Raw genomic sequence first — 16067 nt, 5'->3', positions numbered from 1 at the left:
CAGTACCCACGAATATCATGGGACCCACCTAGACCTCCTGACAGGCATTCTGTATTGCTGGCTGGGAAAGCGTACCTGCAAGTGGGCCCAGTCTCCCCAGAGAATGTCTGGAGCGGTGGCATTGTATAATTAGCTGGACCGGTGGCGGCGGCGGCAGCAGAGAAAGTGCAGGTCTGGCCCTAGCGCAGCACAGTAGTGGAGGCTGGTGGTCCTCACACAGATTACACTGCCAGACTTGTCAGGACGTCCATCGTCTGGATGGATGCAGATTCTCTCCTGATTATCCACCTCAGAGCCTCCGCTGGGACAGCTATAGGCCGGAAAATGGCTGCTAATACATTGCGGGGGCGGAGGAGGGAGACGGAGGATGCAGCTCAGAGCTACAGGGCTTTATTTACTAAGATGGGGGTTCTATTCAATATGGGATGTTGCTATGGGCAACCAATCAGATACTATTATCTTCTAGAACAGGGCTGGGCAATTGCGGCCCTCCAGATGTCGAGGAACTACACATCCCAGCATGCCTTGCATCAGTTTCAGCATGGCCACATAGCAAAACTAATGCAAAGCATCCTGGGATGTGTAGTTCCTCAACATCTGGAGGGCCGCAATTGCCCAGTCCTGTTCTAGAAGGTGCTACCCATAGCAACATCTTCAATAGAACTCCCATCTTAGTAAATTTACTCCACAGTGTAAGAAAGAGGAGCAGAGAGGGACAGAAGTTTAGCCTTCAAAAGTGGAAAAGCGGAGAGAGAGCTAAAGTACCGATCAGCCCCTAACTGTCATGGCATGGGCAGTTGGGGGCTGATTGGCTGTTAATTTATCGCACTCCATTTGATCACGTTTCAAGGTGGCGGAGAGAGAGCGCTAAAGTACTGATCAGCCCCTAACTGTCATGTCATGGGCAGCTAGGGGCTGATTGGTACTTTATCTCTCTGCACTGAGAGTGGCCATGAGAGAGAGAGGGGGGGGGGGAGGGTACAGTCATGAAGTAAACCATATTTAGGTCAACATGCATTAAGTCAACCACTGAAGGTCGACATGGCTCAGGTCGACACATGGAATAGGTTGACATGACTAAGGATGACAGGGTTGGAAGGTCAACACAGGCAGTAGGTCGACAATCTTAAAATCAATGGTCAAAAGGTCAGCGATTAGGTTTAGGGTTAGTTTTGATCTATAACATTGTCGACAATGTCAGCGTCAATATTGCGGATGTCGACATGTCACGGGGAGCGACTTAGAATCAGGGCCCTTTGTATATATAAAAAACAATAATAAATAATTAAAGCTGACATTAGCATCTAATGAATGAATGCAGTCACTTAGACACCAGTAAGGATGGCAGCTTGGGAATGACATCTGGGGATGACATTTGTATCCTGTGTTCCCTGATGTTATATTACAGGAGATCGTCTGCAGACGAGTGAGGGGACGCGTAGGAAATTCCCACTCCAAAGCGCACGTTCCCCATGTCCCCCTCTCTGGGCTAGGACACTGGGAAGGTCAGGGCTCCAGCACACTGAATAGAATTAGCTGCAAGATCGCTGCTCACTTTATCAATGCAAAGTAAACAGTGGCTGATGCTCCGCATCGCTCTGGAACCGATGGACAAAGGGCCGAATGCACTAAACAAACAACGACTCTTTCCCACTATTCACAAACACTTGTGTAACCTGCTGGAAACGGCCTAATCCCTCCAAATAGACTGTACTGAATGGGGTGTACACCAAGGGTTAGGGAGGTCAGAACTCAAGAGAAGCAAACCTGTGTCAGGGGCCTCTACAGAGTGTACAGAGATAGAATGAAAGATATACACACATAGATAGATAGATAGATAGATAGATAGATAGATAGATAGATAGATAGATAGATAGATAGATAGATAGATAGATAGATAGATAGATAGAAAATGCAATTCTGTTTGTGTGACAGTTCTCAAGCTGAATAAGGACAATTCTGTAGATAACTCCCAGAGAGTATATAATGTAATGTAGATGCTGAGTAGGAATCTCCCTGCTGCCTAGGCTGAGTAGGAATCTCCCTGCTGCCCAGGCTGAGTAGGAATCTCCCTGCTGCCCAGGCTGAGTAGGAATCTCCCTGCTGCCCAGGCTGAGTAGGAATCTCCCTGCTGCCCAGGCTGAGTAGGAATCTCCCTGCTGCCCAGGCTGAGTAGGAATCTCCCTGCTGCCCAGGCTGAGTAGGAATCTCCCTGCTTCCCAGGCTGAGTAGGAATCTCCCTGCTGCCCAGGCTGAGTAGGAATCTCCCTGCTGCCTAGGCTGAGTAGGAATCTCCCTGCTGCCCAGGCTGAGTAGGAATCTCCCTGCTGCCTATGCTGAGTAGGAATCTCCCTGCTGCCTAGGCTGAGTAGGAATCTCCCTGCTGCCTAGGCTGAGTAGGAATCTCCCTGCTGCCTAGGCTGAGTATGATCTGCAGGAAGTCAGTGACCTCTACATTCTAACCCGTGACCTGTACTCAGACACCCCTGACACCATCCTCCATAGCTCCGCCCACTGCTCAGCCAGGCTCATTATAATGTATGTGTCCCACTCCCATCCTCACAACAGGCAGCATTTTATGTGTGGGCTCAACTAATATTCATGAGAATGCAGACTATGAATTCAAAAGTAGTAAATCATGAGGCACGAGGTGGAGCATCACTGGCTCATATGAAAATATATACATGTGCCCTGTGATACTGATCTAGTATCCAGACTCCACAAGAGGAGCGTAGTCTTGGAGCCAGAGGGGGGTTGCAGAAGCGACTACACACTTATGGGCTGGTACTTCTGGCTGGTTAAAAGGGCTGCTGTCCAAAGCTTGCAGCGCCTGTCGCTTAAGGTTGCTATGGTAACAGGGGACAAGATGGCCGCTTCCTAACTGAAGTCGCCTGAGCCTAGCCCTACATTAGTAAAACTCAGAACTATTAATAGCATCATTAGCATTCATTTATTCCACATATCTGAGACTAGTAGTATAATGTAGTATAATATAATAGTATTATATATAATAGGTCAAAAGGTGTTGGCAGAAAAAACATTGTTATAATCACAGATTCAATTAATAATAATACAAAAGTGATTAGGAGTTTGTCTGTAGCCACCTCCATAGACCACAATGGGAAAACAAACTAGATAAAAACACTTAGAGGCTAATTTATCAACGCGTGATTATACTCATTATGGACAGTAAAACTTGTGTCATATGATAAACTAGTAAGCCCGCTCCAAGCAAAAGCTTTGAAAGTTAATCAGCTACCTTCTGTGTTTGTGCATGTGTGAAAAGGATGTAGTTTCACTCTCTGCCAGCAGATGGCAGTGTTTCAGAGACTCACAACATATATTTAGATTATACTTGACTAAGGGGAGATCATGCTTTGTAAAAAGGTTGGTTGCTATGGGCAACATCCCCACCAAGTGGCGTTATAGGGCGGAAGTGAGTCCCTTGCCAGCACCGCCCCCTGAGGACGTGTCATCATGATGTCATGCATTGGTCTGCTTCAAATACACATGTCCAGTAAGCCTGCGCTCTTGGAAGAAGAGGAACATTTTGCTGTGTGGATATGAAGATCAACAGGGAAGCAATATTGGCTTAGTAACTACTGAATTTGACTATTAAAGCCCAACTCCTGAAAAGGATCAAACAATCATTGTATTGAGTGTTATTGGATTGTACTAACCCTCTAGCGCTATTACGTTAGTGAGGGAGAGATTTACTAAGCCTTGGAATAAGACAAAATGGAGAGATAGTGAACCAGACAATCGTCTCCTAACTGTCATGCTACAAGCTGTGTTTGAAAATGGTGGTTAGGAGCTGATTGGTTGGTACTCTCTGAGGCTTAGTACCTCTTCCACTATATGAATTAACACAGAGCCCATGATTTGCAGTCAGACTGCTCCGCTGCTTCCACAAAATAAAATCCTGTTCCAGTAGTACGGTAACAGGCGGTAATTTCGGCTGTATCAGGTCCCCCGCCTATCACCCAGCATCATACTCTGGACTTATGTGGCATTTTTCTTTATTTTCAACAAGCCGAACTTGGAAAGTTTCCATCCGAAAACTGTAAGATTTCCGGCAAGTTATTATTTTTATTTTTTAACCATAAATAATCTGTAGGTAATCTGAGGTAACAGGGTACGAGCCCTTCATACTACTGGATACTGTACAAAGTAGTGTATAAAACGCAAAGTATAAAAGTTGGCAGCGCTGCACATTAGAACACTGCAGGGTACACAGAGCCAAACATTTCGGTCACTGAAAAACTAAGGTAACAATTATATACAGTAATACAGCTGAGATGTCGGGGAGATAAGGAGGTGCCCGCGTACTGCCAGGGGTGGGTTATCGTTGGTAGAGATGAATGATTACACGTGAGAAGACTATACTAGAAAAAGTGTATAGTCGCAGGTGTTGCTACGGCAAAACGTGCTTAAGTGGTTCCTAAAGGATGGACCGGCCGCATTCTCATGATTCAAAATGACACAAAATGGCCGCCTGCTGTGTGCAGGCAACAGATACATCTCACTTGGCGTCAGGTAATAGAGGCCTCAGACGCTGCTGTTTTTCCGATCCTTAGGAGACGCCAATCACAGATGAGGCTGCTGATGTAAGTACACTTCACAGGGCCGGGAATCCTCGGAAGGAGGAGGTCTATAATTTGGTAAATTCTAATCCAATAATATCCTCATAATACCACAGAATGCAAAATACAGCAATCTGTAATGCAATCTGACAGCTGGGTGGGGACATTCGCAGACACGGAGAATGGCTCCTCCGCTGACATCCATCCAGTCAGCCACCCAAACGTGACTCCGTCTAACCACTGGGTTATTTCTAAAGGAGTAACAATATGTACGACGGCAATAAAACAACAAAGATATATTTTATATTTACTTAGGATGTTATTTATATAATGTTGGCATATTCTGCTGCCCTTTGCAAGTTAATACATATCAGTATCAAACTTTGGAGAGAGATCGAGTGGATATAAAGCCCAACCAATCAGCTTCTAGCTGCCATGTTACAGGCTGCGTTTGAAAAATGGCAGAAGTTGATTGGTTAGTACAGTATCCTTCTCTTCAAGTTGCGCTCACAATCTGAGTATACAGTTGGCTACGTTATGGCAGACACATCCTGAATGCAACAGCCATGACCTCACTGTTCCATGCATTATTACAGGAGTTCCCAAACTGAATCCTCTGTAGCTCAAGCAGTGCATGTTTTCCAGGTGTCCTTTTGTGCCATTTTTGAGCAAAAGCTAGGGCTACGGTGACGCAATTCACAGGAGTATGACCTGATCTTGTATTTAGAGTATACATATATACTGTATACACTTTCCAGACATAAATTATAATCCAACAACACTTCCCTCGCTACGGCCTGTCCGTGCACTGACCCTACAGCGGACACAGTGGGAAGAGCGCAGCATTCACTGGGAAATTACGAAGTATATTTCTGTCTGCCGGATCATTTAATTACATTTTAATGATAAAGGGATTTGTGTCTGTGACTAATAGGGACATTAACTCATTAAGGGATCTGTCCTCCTAAATCCGCCTGTGTTCTGTGCAGCTCAGAGCTTCCTGTCATTTACATTTTCTACCCGAGACGCTCTTGGGCACAAGCCCGGCTTGTAAGATCATTAATATGTGTTGTTCATTCTTGTGGCTGCAGCGAAGCACTGTCCTACCCCTGGTGTCTGGCTTTCGAGGTCGCTGCAGTCACATGACACGTACACCTACCTACGAGCACGCACTGTACCGCCCATCAGTGTCAGCATGGCCTGCAGTGTCCGATAGCATGAAATACACAATACAACAGAGATCTGTACGAAAATATCAGTTGACTTTTTCATGCATCAACCTTTTGTGGGCTAGAAACTGTCACAGCTCAAAGTGAAAGTCAAAACTGTCACCGCTCAAAGTACATCATTGCAGAAGGTGTCATTTTGATAGGCGTTTAACTAGTTATTGCTGTAAATGGTTTATATAGTGGCAATATTCTGCAGGAGTGTACAATAGCAGATTATACTGAATGTATTACTACAGGATGACACCAAAGTCATTGACTCCTGAAATATACAAAATATCGTGCTTGCTGGTTATTTTAATTGTAAGATCTTTTATTTCTAACGAGTAATACCCCTTTCAGACCGCAAAATGCAGGGTCGCACGGGACTTTGAAACCGTTCAGTCCTGGTGCGACCCTACATTTTGGTATGTTCAGATTACTTTAGAGAACCGGCAATATTGGTGGTTCGCTGATGTCATCCAGGGGTGTGGCAGAGCATCATCAGTGGCGCGGAGGCAGCACACTTAGAGCTAGCACTGCTCCAAGCACCGCCTCCTCCATTGGTGTGAACGGGAAATAAGGCGCAAAGCCTTATTTTTTTACTGGTTCGTATTGCCGTGTTGCTACCGGTTTGCGGGACCCAGTAACCCCTTTCACATCGCACCAATCACAGGATCGAACCGGCAAGAAACCGGCATGAATCCGGTAATTAGGTGCGATGTGAAACGGGTATACTTTACAAACAACTACATGAAATATTGAGACTTTTTTAATACAGTTTTACAACAGATGAAATATTCTTAGATGTATTTCATGTCTGTATCACAGCATGATACACTGTTACCGATAATCCGACCAAAGGTCATCGGGGGGTTTTCCGGCCTTTAACCTGTATAATAAACAATGGGATAAGAGCTGATAAACAACAAATTAAATGAATCTTGTTTTCAGAAGTTTTTTAGGGTGAGAAAACATAAGAATGGGAAACGCCTCTTCTGTTTATAATTCCTGAGCCCCCTTAAGGGACAGAGGTCTCCAGAACAAAATAAACAAATGCCCGGGATGATGATATTATCGGCAGATGATTTCTCATTACTGCCCCCCTGTGGCCACATTATTGTGAAAAGGGAAGAATGCTTGTTTTTCAATACAGAACAAAAGAAATTCACATGGGTGTAATTAAACTATGCTAACTCCACACCTGAGTGCTAGACTGGTGATAGGTTAATGCCATCTGACCTGATTTGGCCCATCTGATTGGATCTGAATCAGGCCCCAATAATGTTCTGAAAAGCAGCTAATAGCTCAGCCTGAAATACTTAAGGTATCCTGGTACTTGTAGTTCCACAAAAGCCAGACACACACACACACCCTGCCTACCTCCGGCCTGAAGCAAAGAGGTCCCAAGTGACGAGACCTTCTGAGGTAAGAACACAATATCCTATTGTGCTTTTATTCTGCAAATGTCGTTTTGAAGCTTTACACATCGGTTTATTTTTTTTGCTGTTCACTTCACGTCCATTTAAGTGGAAAAACAGAGCAGTCTGCTGGTGAGTAACACACGGCGTACAGTAAGACAGGGGAACAAGCAGGCTGACTTCACCCATAAATGGGGTAATTGTCCGGCCTCCGGGCTTTGTTTATTTTGCAATATTTGACATGCAGCGTGTGAAACGCGTTGTGTTCTCTCAGTTGACGTTGTAAGTGGCATGGCACTCGTCACCATTCATTCAGAAGGATCTGCCAAACAGGCTCCATTCTCCAGACGCTGGGCTTATTCCTCTCAGAACCTCAGGAATTACCAGAGAGAGAGAGAGAAAGCGATATAGCGATGGGGCTGGCGCAAAGCCGCGTTCACCAGACTTTTTGTAGAGCGGAGCGACTGTCGGCAGCACAAAACACTCACACTGCAGTATTTACAGATGCGCCCGCATACATCTCTCTGACATGCGATACGAGTCGCGTTATATATGACGAGTCAGCTCCGTGTGACTTTGTAGCGCCAGGAGTCTTTTTGAGACTTATTCTGTTAAATAGCATCTTGTTGCATAAGGGAGCGAATGGGACCCATAAGCAGCTTCTGCTGATTAAAATGATATGCAGCGTGCCTATATAAAGGGCCTGACTGTGGCTGTATCTGTATAATGGAATGTTACAGTGGAGAACACAGTAACGTAGCAGACACAGCAGCAGCTATACATTGAACATAGGCATGCTGCATATCATTTTTATCAGCAGAAGCTGCTTCAGTGTCCCGTGCAATCCATTTTGCAACTAAGAGGCATTTTAATGGAAAAAGTCACAAAAAGATGCCAGGCACTACAGAGTCATTGCAGACTAGAAGAGCTGTTTAACTGTATATAACATCCGGTGGATATTATACTGTGAAAGTTGTGAAAGGCTCCGTCTTTGCGTTTATGGAGGTAAATGCTGATGATCTGCAACTGCCTTATCCTTGGTGCAAAAAATCTGTCAGAAAACAAGCGTAATTGCCCTTTTGCACAACTCTCTATGGCCCGCCATGCTTGTTACGGAGAATACACACAAAACACTCTGCAAATGGGTGGACGTCCAAGTCTGATTCACATCCCAGCACTGCAAGTCAGCAATTCTAACCACTGTGTCATTGTGCTGTCCCCAATATTATGATTGGAGAACCGGCAGAAAATCTAATTTAGTTCCAGTAGATAAGATCACAATGTTAAGAAGATGTTATGCATATAGTGGACAGTCACCGCTGACATTACGGATATTCAGTTATTCCACCTCTGCCATAACAAGCCCCTCCCCCTGTACCAACGGATACAGATTACTTTCATTCTGAACTGAAGTCTCTGTAGTTTATATAAAAAGTCTTACAGCCACAATATATAGATTCACAACCTTCAGCATGTCAAGGGAGAGGAATTCACAGGGAACACAGAGCTCAGAGGGTCATTCCAAAACCTCCATGCTCAATATATGTGCTATGTGACTGTGGTTGCCATGGAAGTCACACGACACTGCAGAACATAAATCACTAATAGAAAAATGAAAATAAGGAAAATGGATAAATACCAAGATCCTCCTTAAATCTAACCGCAATGATCTAAATAAAAACTAATTTATTCATACTGTTACTGTATGTCAAGTTATCATTTCTTTTGGAGACCAAACAAAAATGTATTCTACAAATTCACTAGGAAATAATGATAACAGAGTGGAACAGGGTAAATGATGCTAATGGGTACTGGCTTACAGAACAAGATGGCCGCCCCCCCGCTCACCACAGGCAACGCGTATACACTATTCTCTATGATATAATAACTCTACGTCCCTTTAGAACATGTGTTTATAAATTACAAACGACCCTCCTCATTGCTATAGGACTACAAACAAGTCAGTGACAGAACTCATTCTGCTTCCATATCCCGGCCTCAAAGGCAGAATATGATATACAGATGTACAACAATCGCAATTAGATGTTTTATTGCAGTCTGGGTTTGGCAGCCGAGCAGAGCGATCCGCGGCGGTCTCGTCTTCTCCTGCTGACGGACACATTTCTATGTGCGATGTACACAGCAAATGAGCACAAGGGATTAACAGCAGGAATAATAGCAATAATTAAACCTCTCTTTTATCTGCCGGATTGTACCAGCTGGCTCTTGATATGTACTTAATAGAAGAACTCACAAATCCTGGTTTACTCAAACTAAACCTCAGTCAATTAGATTAGGTTGAGTGCAGAATGCTTTGTAGTCCAGGAGGGCAAATACCCAAATCTAGGTGAGGACTCTACCCCGAGGTGTGATATTAAGTGATGTCCATCAGGCTTCCCAGCAAGGGCCTGGGAGACCACCTTTAGAGCCGCTTAATGCACCATGCAAATTAAAGGGATACTGCTGTATATAGTATAATTAAACCAACTCAAAGCTGCCGCAAGGGGGAGAATTACAGAGGGGAAAAACAAGGTTGGTAACAGCGGTTACAATAAAAAAATATTTAAAAAACAAGCAAAACAATAATAGTTTTTTTTTTTACCAAACTCTAAAGGAAAATGATTGCTACCCTAATTTACACCCCTTTTACACTGAGGCAAAAACACAGGTTTTTGCGTGGTGGACCCGGGTCAGCGTCGGTGTAAAAGGCGTAGCTGAAAAACTCACAGGTCAATTTCCCCATGAATCCTACCCTGGTCCTGACCAGGGTGGAACACGGGGAGGACCCGGGTTGGGGGCAGTGTAAATGGGTATGTAGGGTCATTAGACCCGGCTCCCGTTTGCAGCAATGGGGGAGCCGAACCTCCTGACTGCAGCATCCTGCGGTCATTATGGTGGTTGGGCGGAGGGCGTACACAGCCTCCGCTGCTGTTTGCTGCACTGTACAGATAGCAGCAGAGGCTGGAAGGAGGTGATTGGATGCCTGTGTGCAGCATCCAGTTAGCTGGCAGAGAGGGGGGGGTCTAGCGGTGCACAGAGGCTGGGGGCAGGGCAATCAGTGGTCCCGGCGCTTGGAAATGATGTCATCTCCAAGCACCACCCCCCCACCCCCTTTTACACCACAGTGTAAACGGGAAAAGTCCTGGATCCGATCCGGATTGGAACCGTGTTCCAAATACCGGGTCGCATGCGGGATTTTGGTGTAAAAGGGGTATAATTTTCACAAATCTAATTCTAAAACTTCTGTTTATGTATAGCTGCCCCAAATTATTTTAAACATTAGTGGCAGGCACATTTTGTGCCCCTCGGGCCAATAACACCTTGAACGGCTGTTTCGTTTTAAATGATAGTCCACAAATATTAAGGGGCCTTGTGTAGGGACAATAGCTGGCAAATCGCTCATCTCACAGAGCTGACACATCGCTCAGAACGCCCAGCAAATCTCCCCATGTGTACGACCCTATAGGGGCAAGTGATTAGGATATGACTATTAATCAGGCTTAATCAAAGGTCATTCATTTAGAAGTGGACAGATAATCTGGCCACTGCGTGTTTACCCACAGGGACCGTATCTTGTAAGATAACTTATCTGCTAAAGTATAACAGGATCGATTTTAGGAAAACATTGCTCCTTAACCCTGATTGCAGAGCAGGGGGCGGGATATCCTGACCATCAATCATCCTCTGCTTGTATTACAATGACATTCCGTAAACAGTTTCGCGGACTGACACAAGTCAGCACATCCGATGACACGCATTTTGCTACTGGTTTGGTGAAACGCGCCGTGCGCTGGGCGAACTTTCAGAGCCATCAATAAAGTCATCAAAAATTATCCAATAGCCTAAAACAGCATCCATAAAACCATTCTGCCGATTTATCACAGATGTCCGGCAAACGGCGCCAAGTTGTTGGTACTATGCTACGCAGGACCCGATTTAAGTCAAGTGCTGTGATTTGTGATCTGGGAATTACACGGCAAGGCAAACGCATTGGATTTGGACTATATACTGTAGTACAGATATGGACTATGTAGTCTTACCTGCACCGTTATTTTTCGATTAGATTTCGATGCCGCTGGGCCGCGCATCATTGGGATCAAATCGAAATCGAATGCCCTCTATTTCCATTCGATTTGGATTTGATTCGGCTTATATAAGCAAAATGGAATAGAACAATATACCACATCCAACCGTGTGACCCAGCCAATCAGATCCTAACTGCCCCGTCACAGGCTGTGTTTCTAATGACAGTTAGGAGCTGGTTGTTGGTACTTTATCTCTGTTGACTTTATCGCTATCCAAGGCTTAGGACATACACCCGAAAGTTCCAGCCAACCGGCACCTGACTTAGAATTTTCAAACGCGGCCTGTACCAAGGCAGTTAGGAGCTCATTAGCTGGTACTTTATCTCTATACGTTATCGCTCTCCGAGGCTTTGTACATACTGTAGACTCCTCGGTCCTGGTTTACCTTGCGTTATGTCATTCCGCAGTAACCGGAGGGCCTGGGGTCGCCCCCCTTTGATTTAATAGGTTAGCAAGTGTATCATGGGCTTAACCCCACAGGCCCTAGAAGCAGGGACATGCCTTGTCAGCTCATGCAGATAAATGCACCAGGGCTTCAAAGACGACCTGAGCTGAGGCCTTATTGTGCCAGAGCCCCCCCGCAGTGAGGACACAAGGGCCAGGCTCTCCCCATTAGCCTTTCTCCTGCACAATCCCACAGCTATGAATGCCCCATTACCTATTGCATCACAATAGTGTTAGGTTTCATTGTCCTTCTCATTACTGTATTGACAAATGTAAATGATACTTGATATATCGCATCTCCCTGGTCCCTGTCCCCCCACCAGCAGCCAGCAGCCCCCCTCTCGGCCTCCACAGGCACCTCCATCTGTCTCTGTCCCGCAGCAGCCACCACTACGGCAGATTGGAAGCACATGGAAGTTTCTGGGGAGTGAAACAATCTGGTGTAGATAGGAGACAGGGGGGCTTGTAACCCCCCTGGTGATGACGGGCCCCAGGATATATCAGCAGTGACTGTATTCTACAGCTTTCAGCATCTCTGGTAAAAAAACACAATCTGCAGACAGTTGCCCCGTATGAGTATGTACTGTGCATCACAGCTACCCAGCATCAGTGTGTACTGTGCATCACAGCTACCCAGCATCAGTGTGTACTGTGCATCACAGCTACCCAGCATCAGTGTGTACTGTGCATCACAGCTACCCAGCATCAGTGTGTACTGTGCATCACAGCTACCCAGCATCAGTGTGTACTGTGTATCACAGCTACCCAGCATCAGTGTGTACTGTGCATCACAGCTACCCGGCATCAGTGTGTACTGTGCATCACAGCTACCCGGCATCAGTGTGTACTGTGCATCACAGCTACCCAGCATCAGTGTGTACTGTGCATCACAGCTACCCAGCATCAGTGTGTACTGTGCATCACAGCTACTCAGCATCAGTGTGCACTGTGCATCACAGCTACCCAGCATCAGTGTGTACTGTGCATCACAGCTACCCAGCATCAGTATGTACTGTGCATCACAGTTACCCAGCATCAGTGTGTACTGTGCATCACAGTTACCCAACATAAGTGTGTACTGTGCATCACAGTTACCCAACATCAGTGTGTACTGTGCATCACAGTTACCCAACATCAGTGTGTACTGTGCATCACAATTACCCAACATCAGTGTGTACTGTGCATCACAGCTACCTAGCACCAGTGTGTGCTGTGCATCAGTTACCTAGCATCAGTGTGTGTTGTGTATCCCAGCTACCCAGCATCAGTGTGTGCTGTGCATCACAGCCAACAAGCATCAGTGTGTACTGTGCATCAGTTACCCAGCATCAGTGTGTACTGTGCATCACAGTTACCCAGCATCACAGTTACCCAGCATCAGTATGCACTGTGTATCACAGTTACCCAGCATCAGTGTGTGCTGTGCATCACAGTTACCCAGCATCAGTGTGTGCTGTGCATCAGTTACCCTGCATCAGTGTGTGCTGTGCATCACAGTTACCCTACATCAGTGTGTACTGTCACAGTTACCTAGCATCAGTATGTACTGTGCATCAGTTACCTAGCATCAGTATGTACTGTGCATCACAGTTACCCAGCGTCAGTGTGTGCTGTGCATCACAGCTACCCAGTGTCAGCATGCACTGTGCATCACAGTTACCCAGCATCCGTATGTACTGTTTATCACTGTTACCCAGTGTCAGTATGCACTGTGCATCATAGTTACACAGCATCAGTATGTACTGTGCATCAGTTACCCAGTGTCAGTATGCACTGTGCATCAGTTACACAGAATCAGTATGTACTGTGCATCACAGTTACCCAGTGTCAGTATGCACTGTGCATCAGTTACACAGCATCAGTATGTGCTGTGCATCACAGTTACCCAGTGTCAGTATGCACTGTGCATCACAGTTACCCAGCGCCAGTGTGTGATGTGCATCAGTTACCCAGTGTCAGTATGCACTGTGCATCACAGTTACACAGCATCAGTATGTACTGTGCATCACAGTTACCCAGAGTCAGTATACACTGTGCATCACAGTTACACAGCATCAGTATGTACTGTGCATCACAGTTACCCAGTGTCAGTATGCACTGTGCATCACAGTTACCCAGTATCAGTATGTACTGTGCATCACAGTTACCTAGTGTCAGTATGCATTGTGCATTACAGTTACACAGCATCAGTATGTACTGTGCATCACAGTTACCCAGAGTCAGTATACACTGTGCATCACAGTTACCCAGTATCAGTATGTACTGTGCATCACAGTTACCCAGTGTCAGTATGCACTGTGCATCACAGTTACCCAGTATCAGTATGTACTGCACAATTTGTACAGGACAATACACAGGCATTACAGCACTGCACTCACAGCTACTGTCCCATGCATCACAGCACAGGGTACAAACTCTTCCAACTAGACTAAAACTTCAAAAGTTAAAACTCATCAGTCAGCAATTGACAATGTGTAATAACAATATACATTATATACACTGTATACACACAGCAGCCTTCCCTGCTGCCTGCACCAACACACAGGAGGGTGATAACAATACACATTATATACACACAGCAGCCTTCCCTGCTGCCAGCACTGATACACAGGAGAGTGATAATATACATTATATACATTGTGTACACACAGCAGCCTTCCCTGCTGCCTGCACCAACACACATGAGGGTGATAACAATACACATATACATACAGCAGCCTTCCCTGCTACCTGCACTGATACACAGGAGGGTGATAATATACATTATATACACACAGCAGCCTTCCCTGCTACCTGCACTGATACACAGGAGGGTGATAACATACATTATATACATTATATACACACAGCAGCCTTCCCTGCTACCTGCACTGATACACAGGAGGGTGATAATACATAATATATACATTATATAGACACAGCAGGGAGCTGACAATTGCACCAGCATACAACACATTTCATGCATAAATCTCAGTAATAGGTGGAAGAGGCCCGGGGCCCTGTGTGAGTGGGGGCCCAGGTTGTAACAAGCCAACATATGTGTATGTCAGTATGACTGCCCATAAACATGTCACTGTGTGAATCACACATAGCATGGGGAGGGGAGGAGGATGAGTGCCTGTGAGGGGTGGTAGTGGCCCCTTCTGGACAAGAGGGGGCCACTTGGTGCCTCAATGTCAGTGGCCTATAAATGTGGTACCTAGTCACCCCCTTTTGTCTATGGCAGTGCCCACTTTAGTGAATGACCCCCCTGTAAGGGAATGTCATGCTGCTGTAAGAGGGGTCTGCTCTGGGTCCCCAGGAAGCCCCCCAAAGAACTACCCCCAGCCAGATGTCCCTTACCTCCTGTCCTTGAGCCCTGCAGGCTGATGTCCAGCAACAGGACAGTCAGTAAGAATGTCCAGGAGCATCTCCTCCTCTCCCTGCCCGGGTACATCCCTGTGGATCTGCAAAGAATCCTCCGCAGCGCCTGGATCGGGGTCCCTTCTCTCCCTGGGATGCCCCCCTGAGCCTCTGGGTAGTCTCTGCAGAGTTCCCTGGGCTGCTGCACGCCTCCTCCTCTGTCTCTGCTGATGAGGGTTATGGAGCCAGAGACTTTCCTCCTTTCCGGAGGGCTGTGAGAGGTCGGAGCTGGTTACTCTCTGCCTCCCTCTGCCTCTCTCTCCCAACTTTCTCAGCCCCCATCCACTTGTCACTTTCCAAACTCTCTGCAGGGAAAGCAGCGCAGCAGAGCCCGGGCCAGAGGTGCAGTGCGCACAGCGCCACCTGCCGGCCGCGCTGCCTAACAGCACCTTCCTAAGGCTGCCTGAAAAGGAGCATTTAGCTGGTTCTGTAATATTCATCTTCATTCAGACACTCTTCCCATATGCCAATGGCAATGCCACCATAGATGGCATGTTAGGAAGCAAGAATGATGATGAATTCTGTCCCTGCCACGATGCAGAGGTGCCGATTTATGTTTTTGCTGGTGGGTGCTCAAGCCTGTTGAAAGGCTCAACAAGCAAATACAGTGGCCCGGCATTGGGACTCTGGAGTTACGGGCACGTGGGTGCTCATTAATTCCTGTGGGTGCTCGGGCCCTTGAGCACCCACAGAATCGGCACCTATGCCACAATATATAAACATATCTCCCAACCAATGTTCCCTCTAATTTTACGAAGGCTGTGTGCGGTAAAAGATGTTGGCTGTGCAACTTTGGAAGGAAATTCAAATTTTTGTGCGTCACCTATATATAACTGGAAAATGACGTTCAGCATTTGTGTTAACTTTACTTCAAAATGATATTAAACATTTAAACATTCAACACACAGCACACAATGTAGTTAATGG

At 46.0% G+C, this 16067-nt stretch overlaps 1 protein-coding gene across 1 annotated transcript in view; it reads right to left on the bottom strand.

Annotated features, from left to right (window-relative positions):
• The window catches only part of ROR1 (receptor tyrosine kinase like orphan receptor 1), a 201209-nt gene extending 185787 nt beyond the window's left edge, over positions 1-15422 (bottom strand). Inside the window, exon 1 of the mRNA XM_083157682.1 lies at positions 15081-15422. Within this exon, the coding sequence (XP_083013808.1) occupies positions 15081-15174 (94 nt within the window). The 5' untranslated portion in view covers positions 15175-15422. The remainder of the gene's footprint in view (positions 1-15080) is intronic.
• Between the last annotated feature and the right edge of the window lie 645 nt (positions 15423-16067).

The sequence above is a fragment of the Crinia signifera genome, chromosome 8, assembly GCF_055691185.1.
Source record: "Crinia signifera chromosome 8, ASM5569118v1, whole genome shotgun sequence".
Lineage (NCBI taxonomy): Eukaryota > Metazoa > Chordata > Amphibia > Anura > Myobatrachidae > Crinia > Crinia signifera.
Note: the sequence above shows the minus strand (reverse complement) of the source record. Positions and strands in the feature narration are given on the sequence as shown.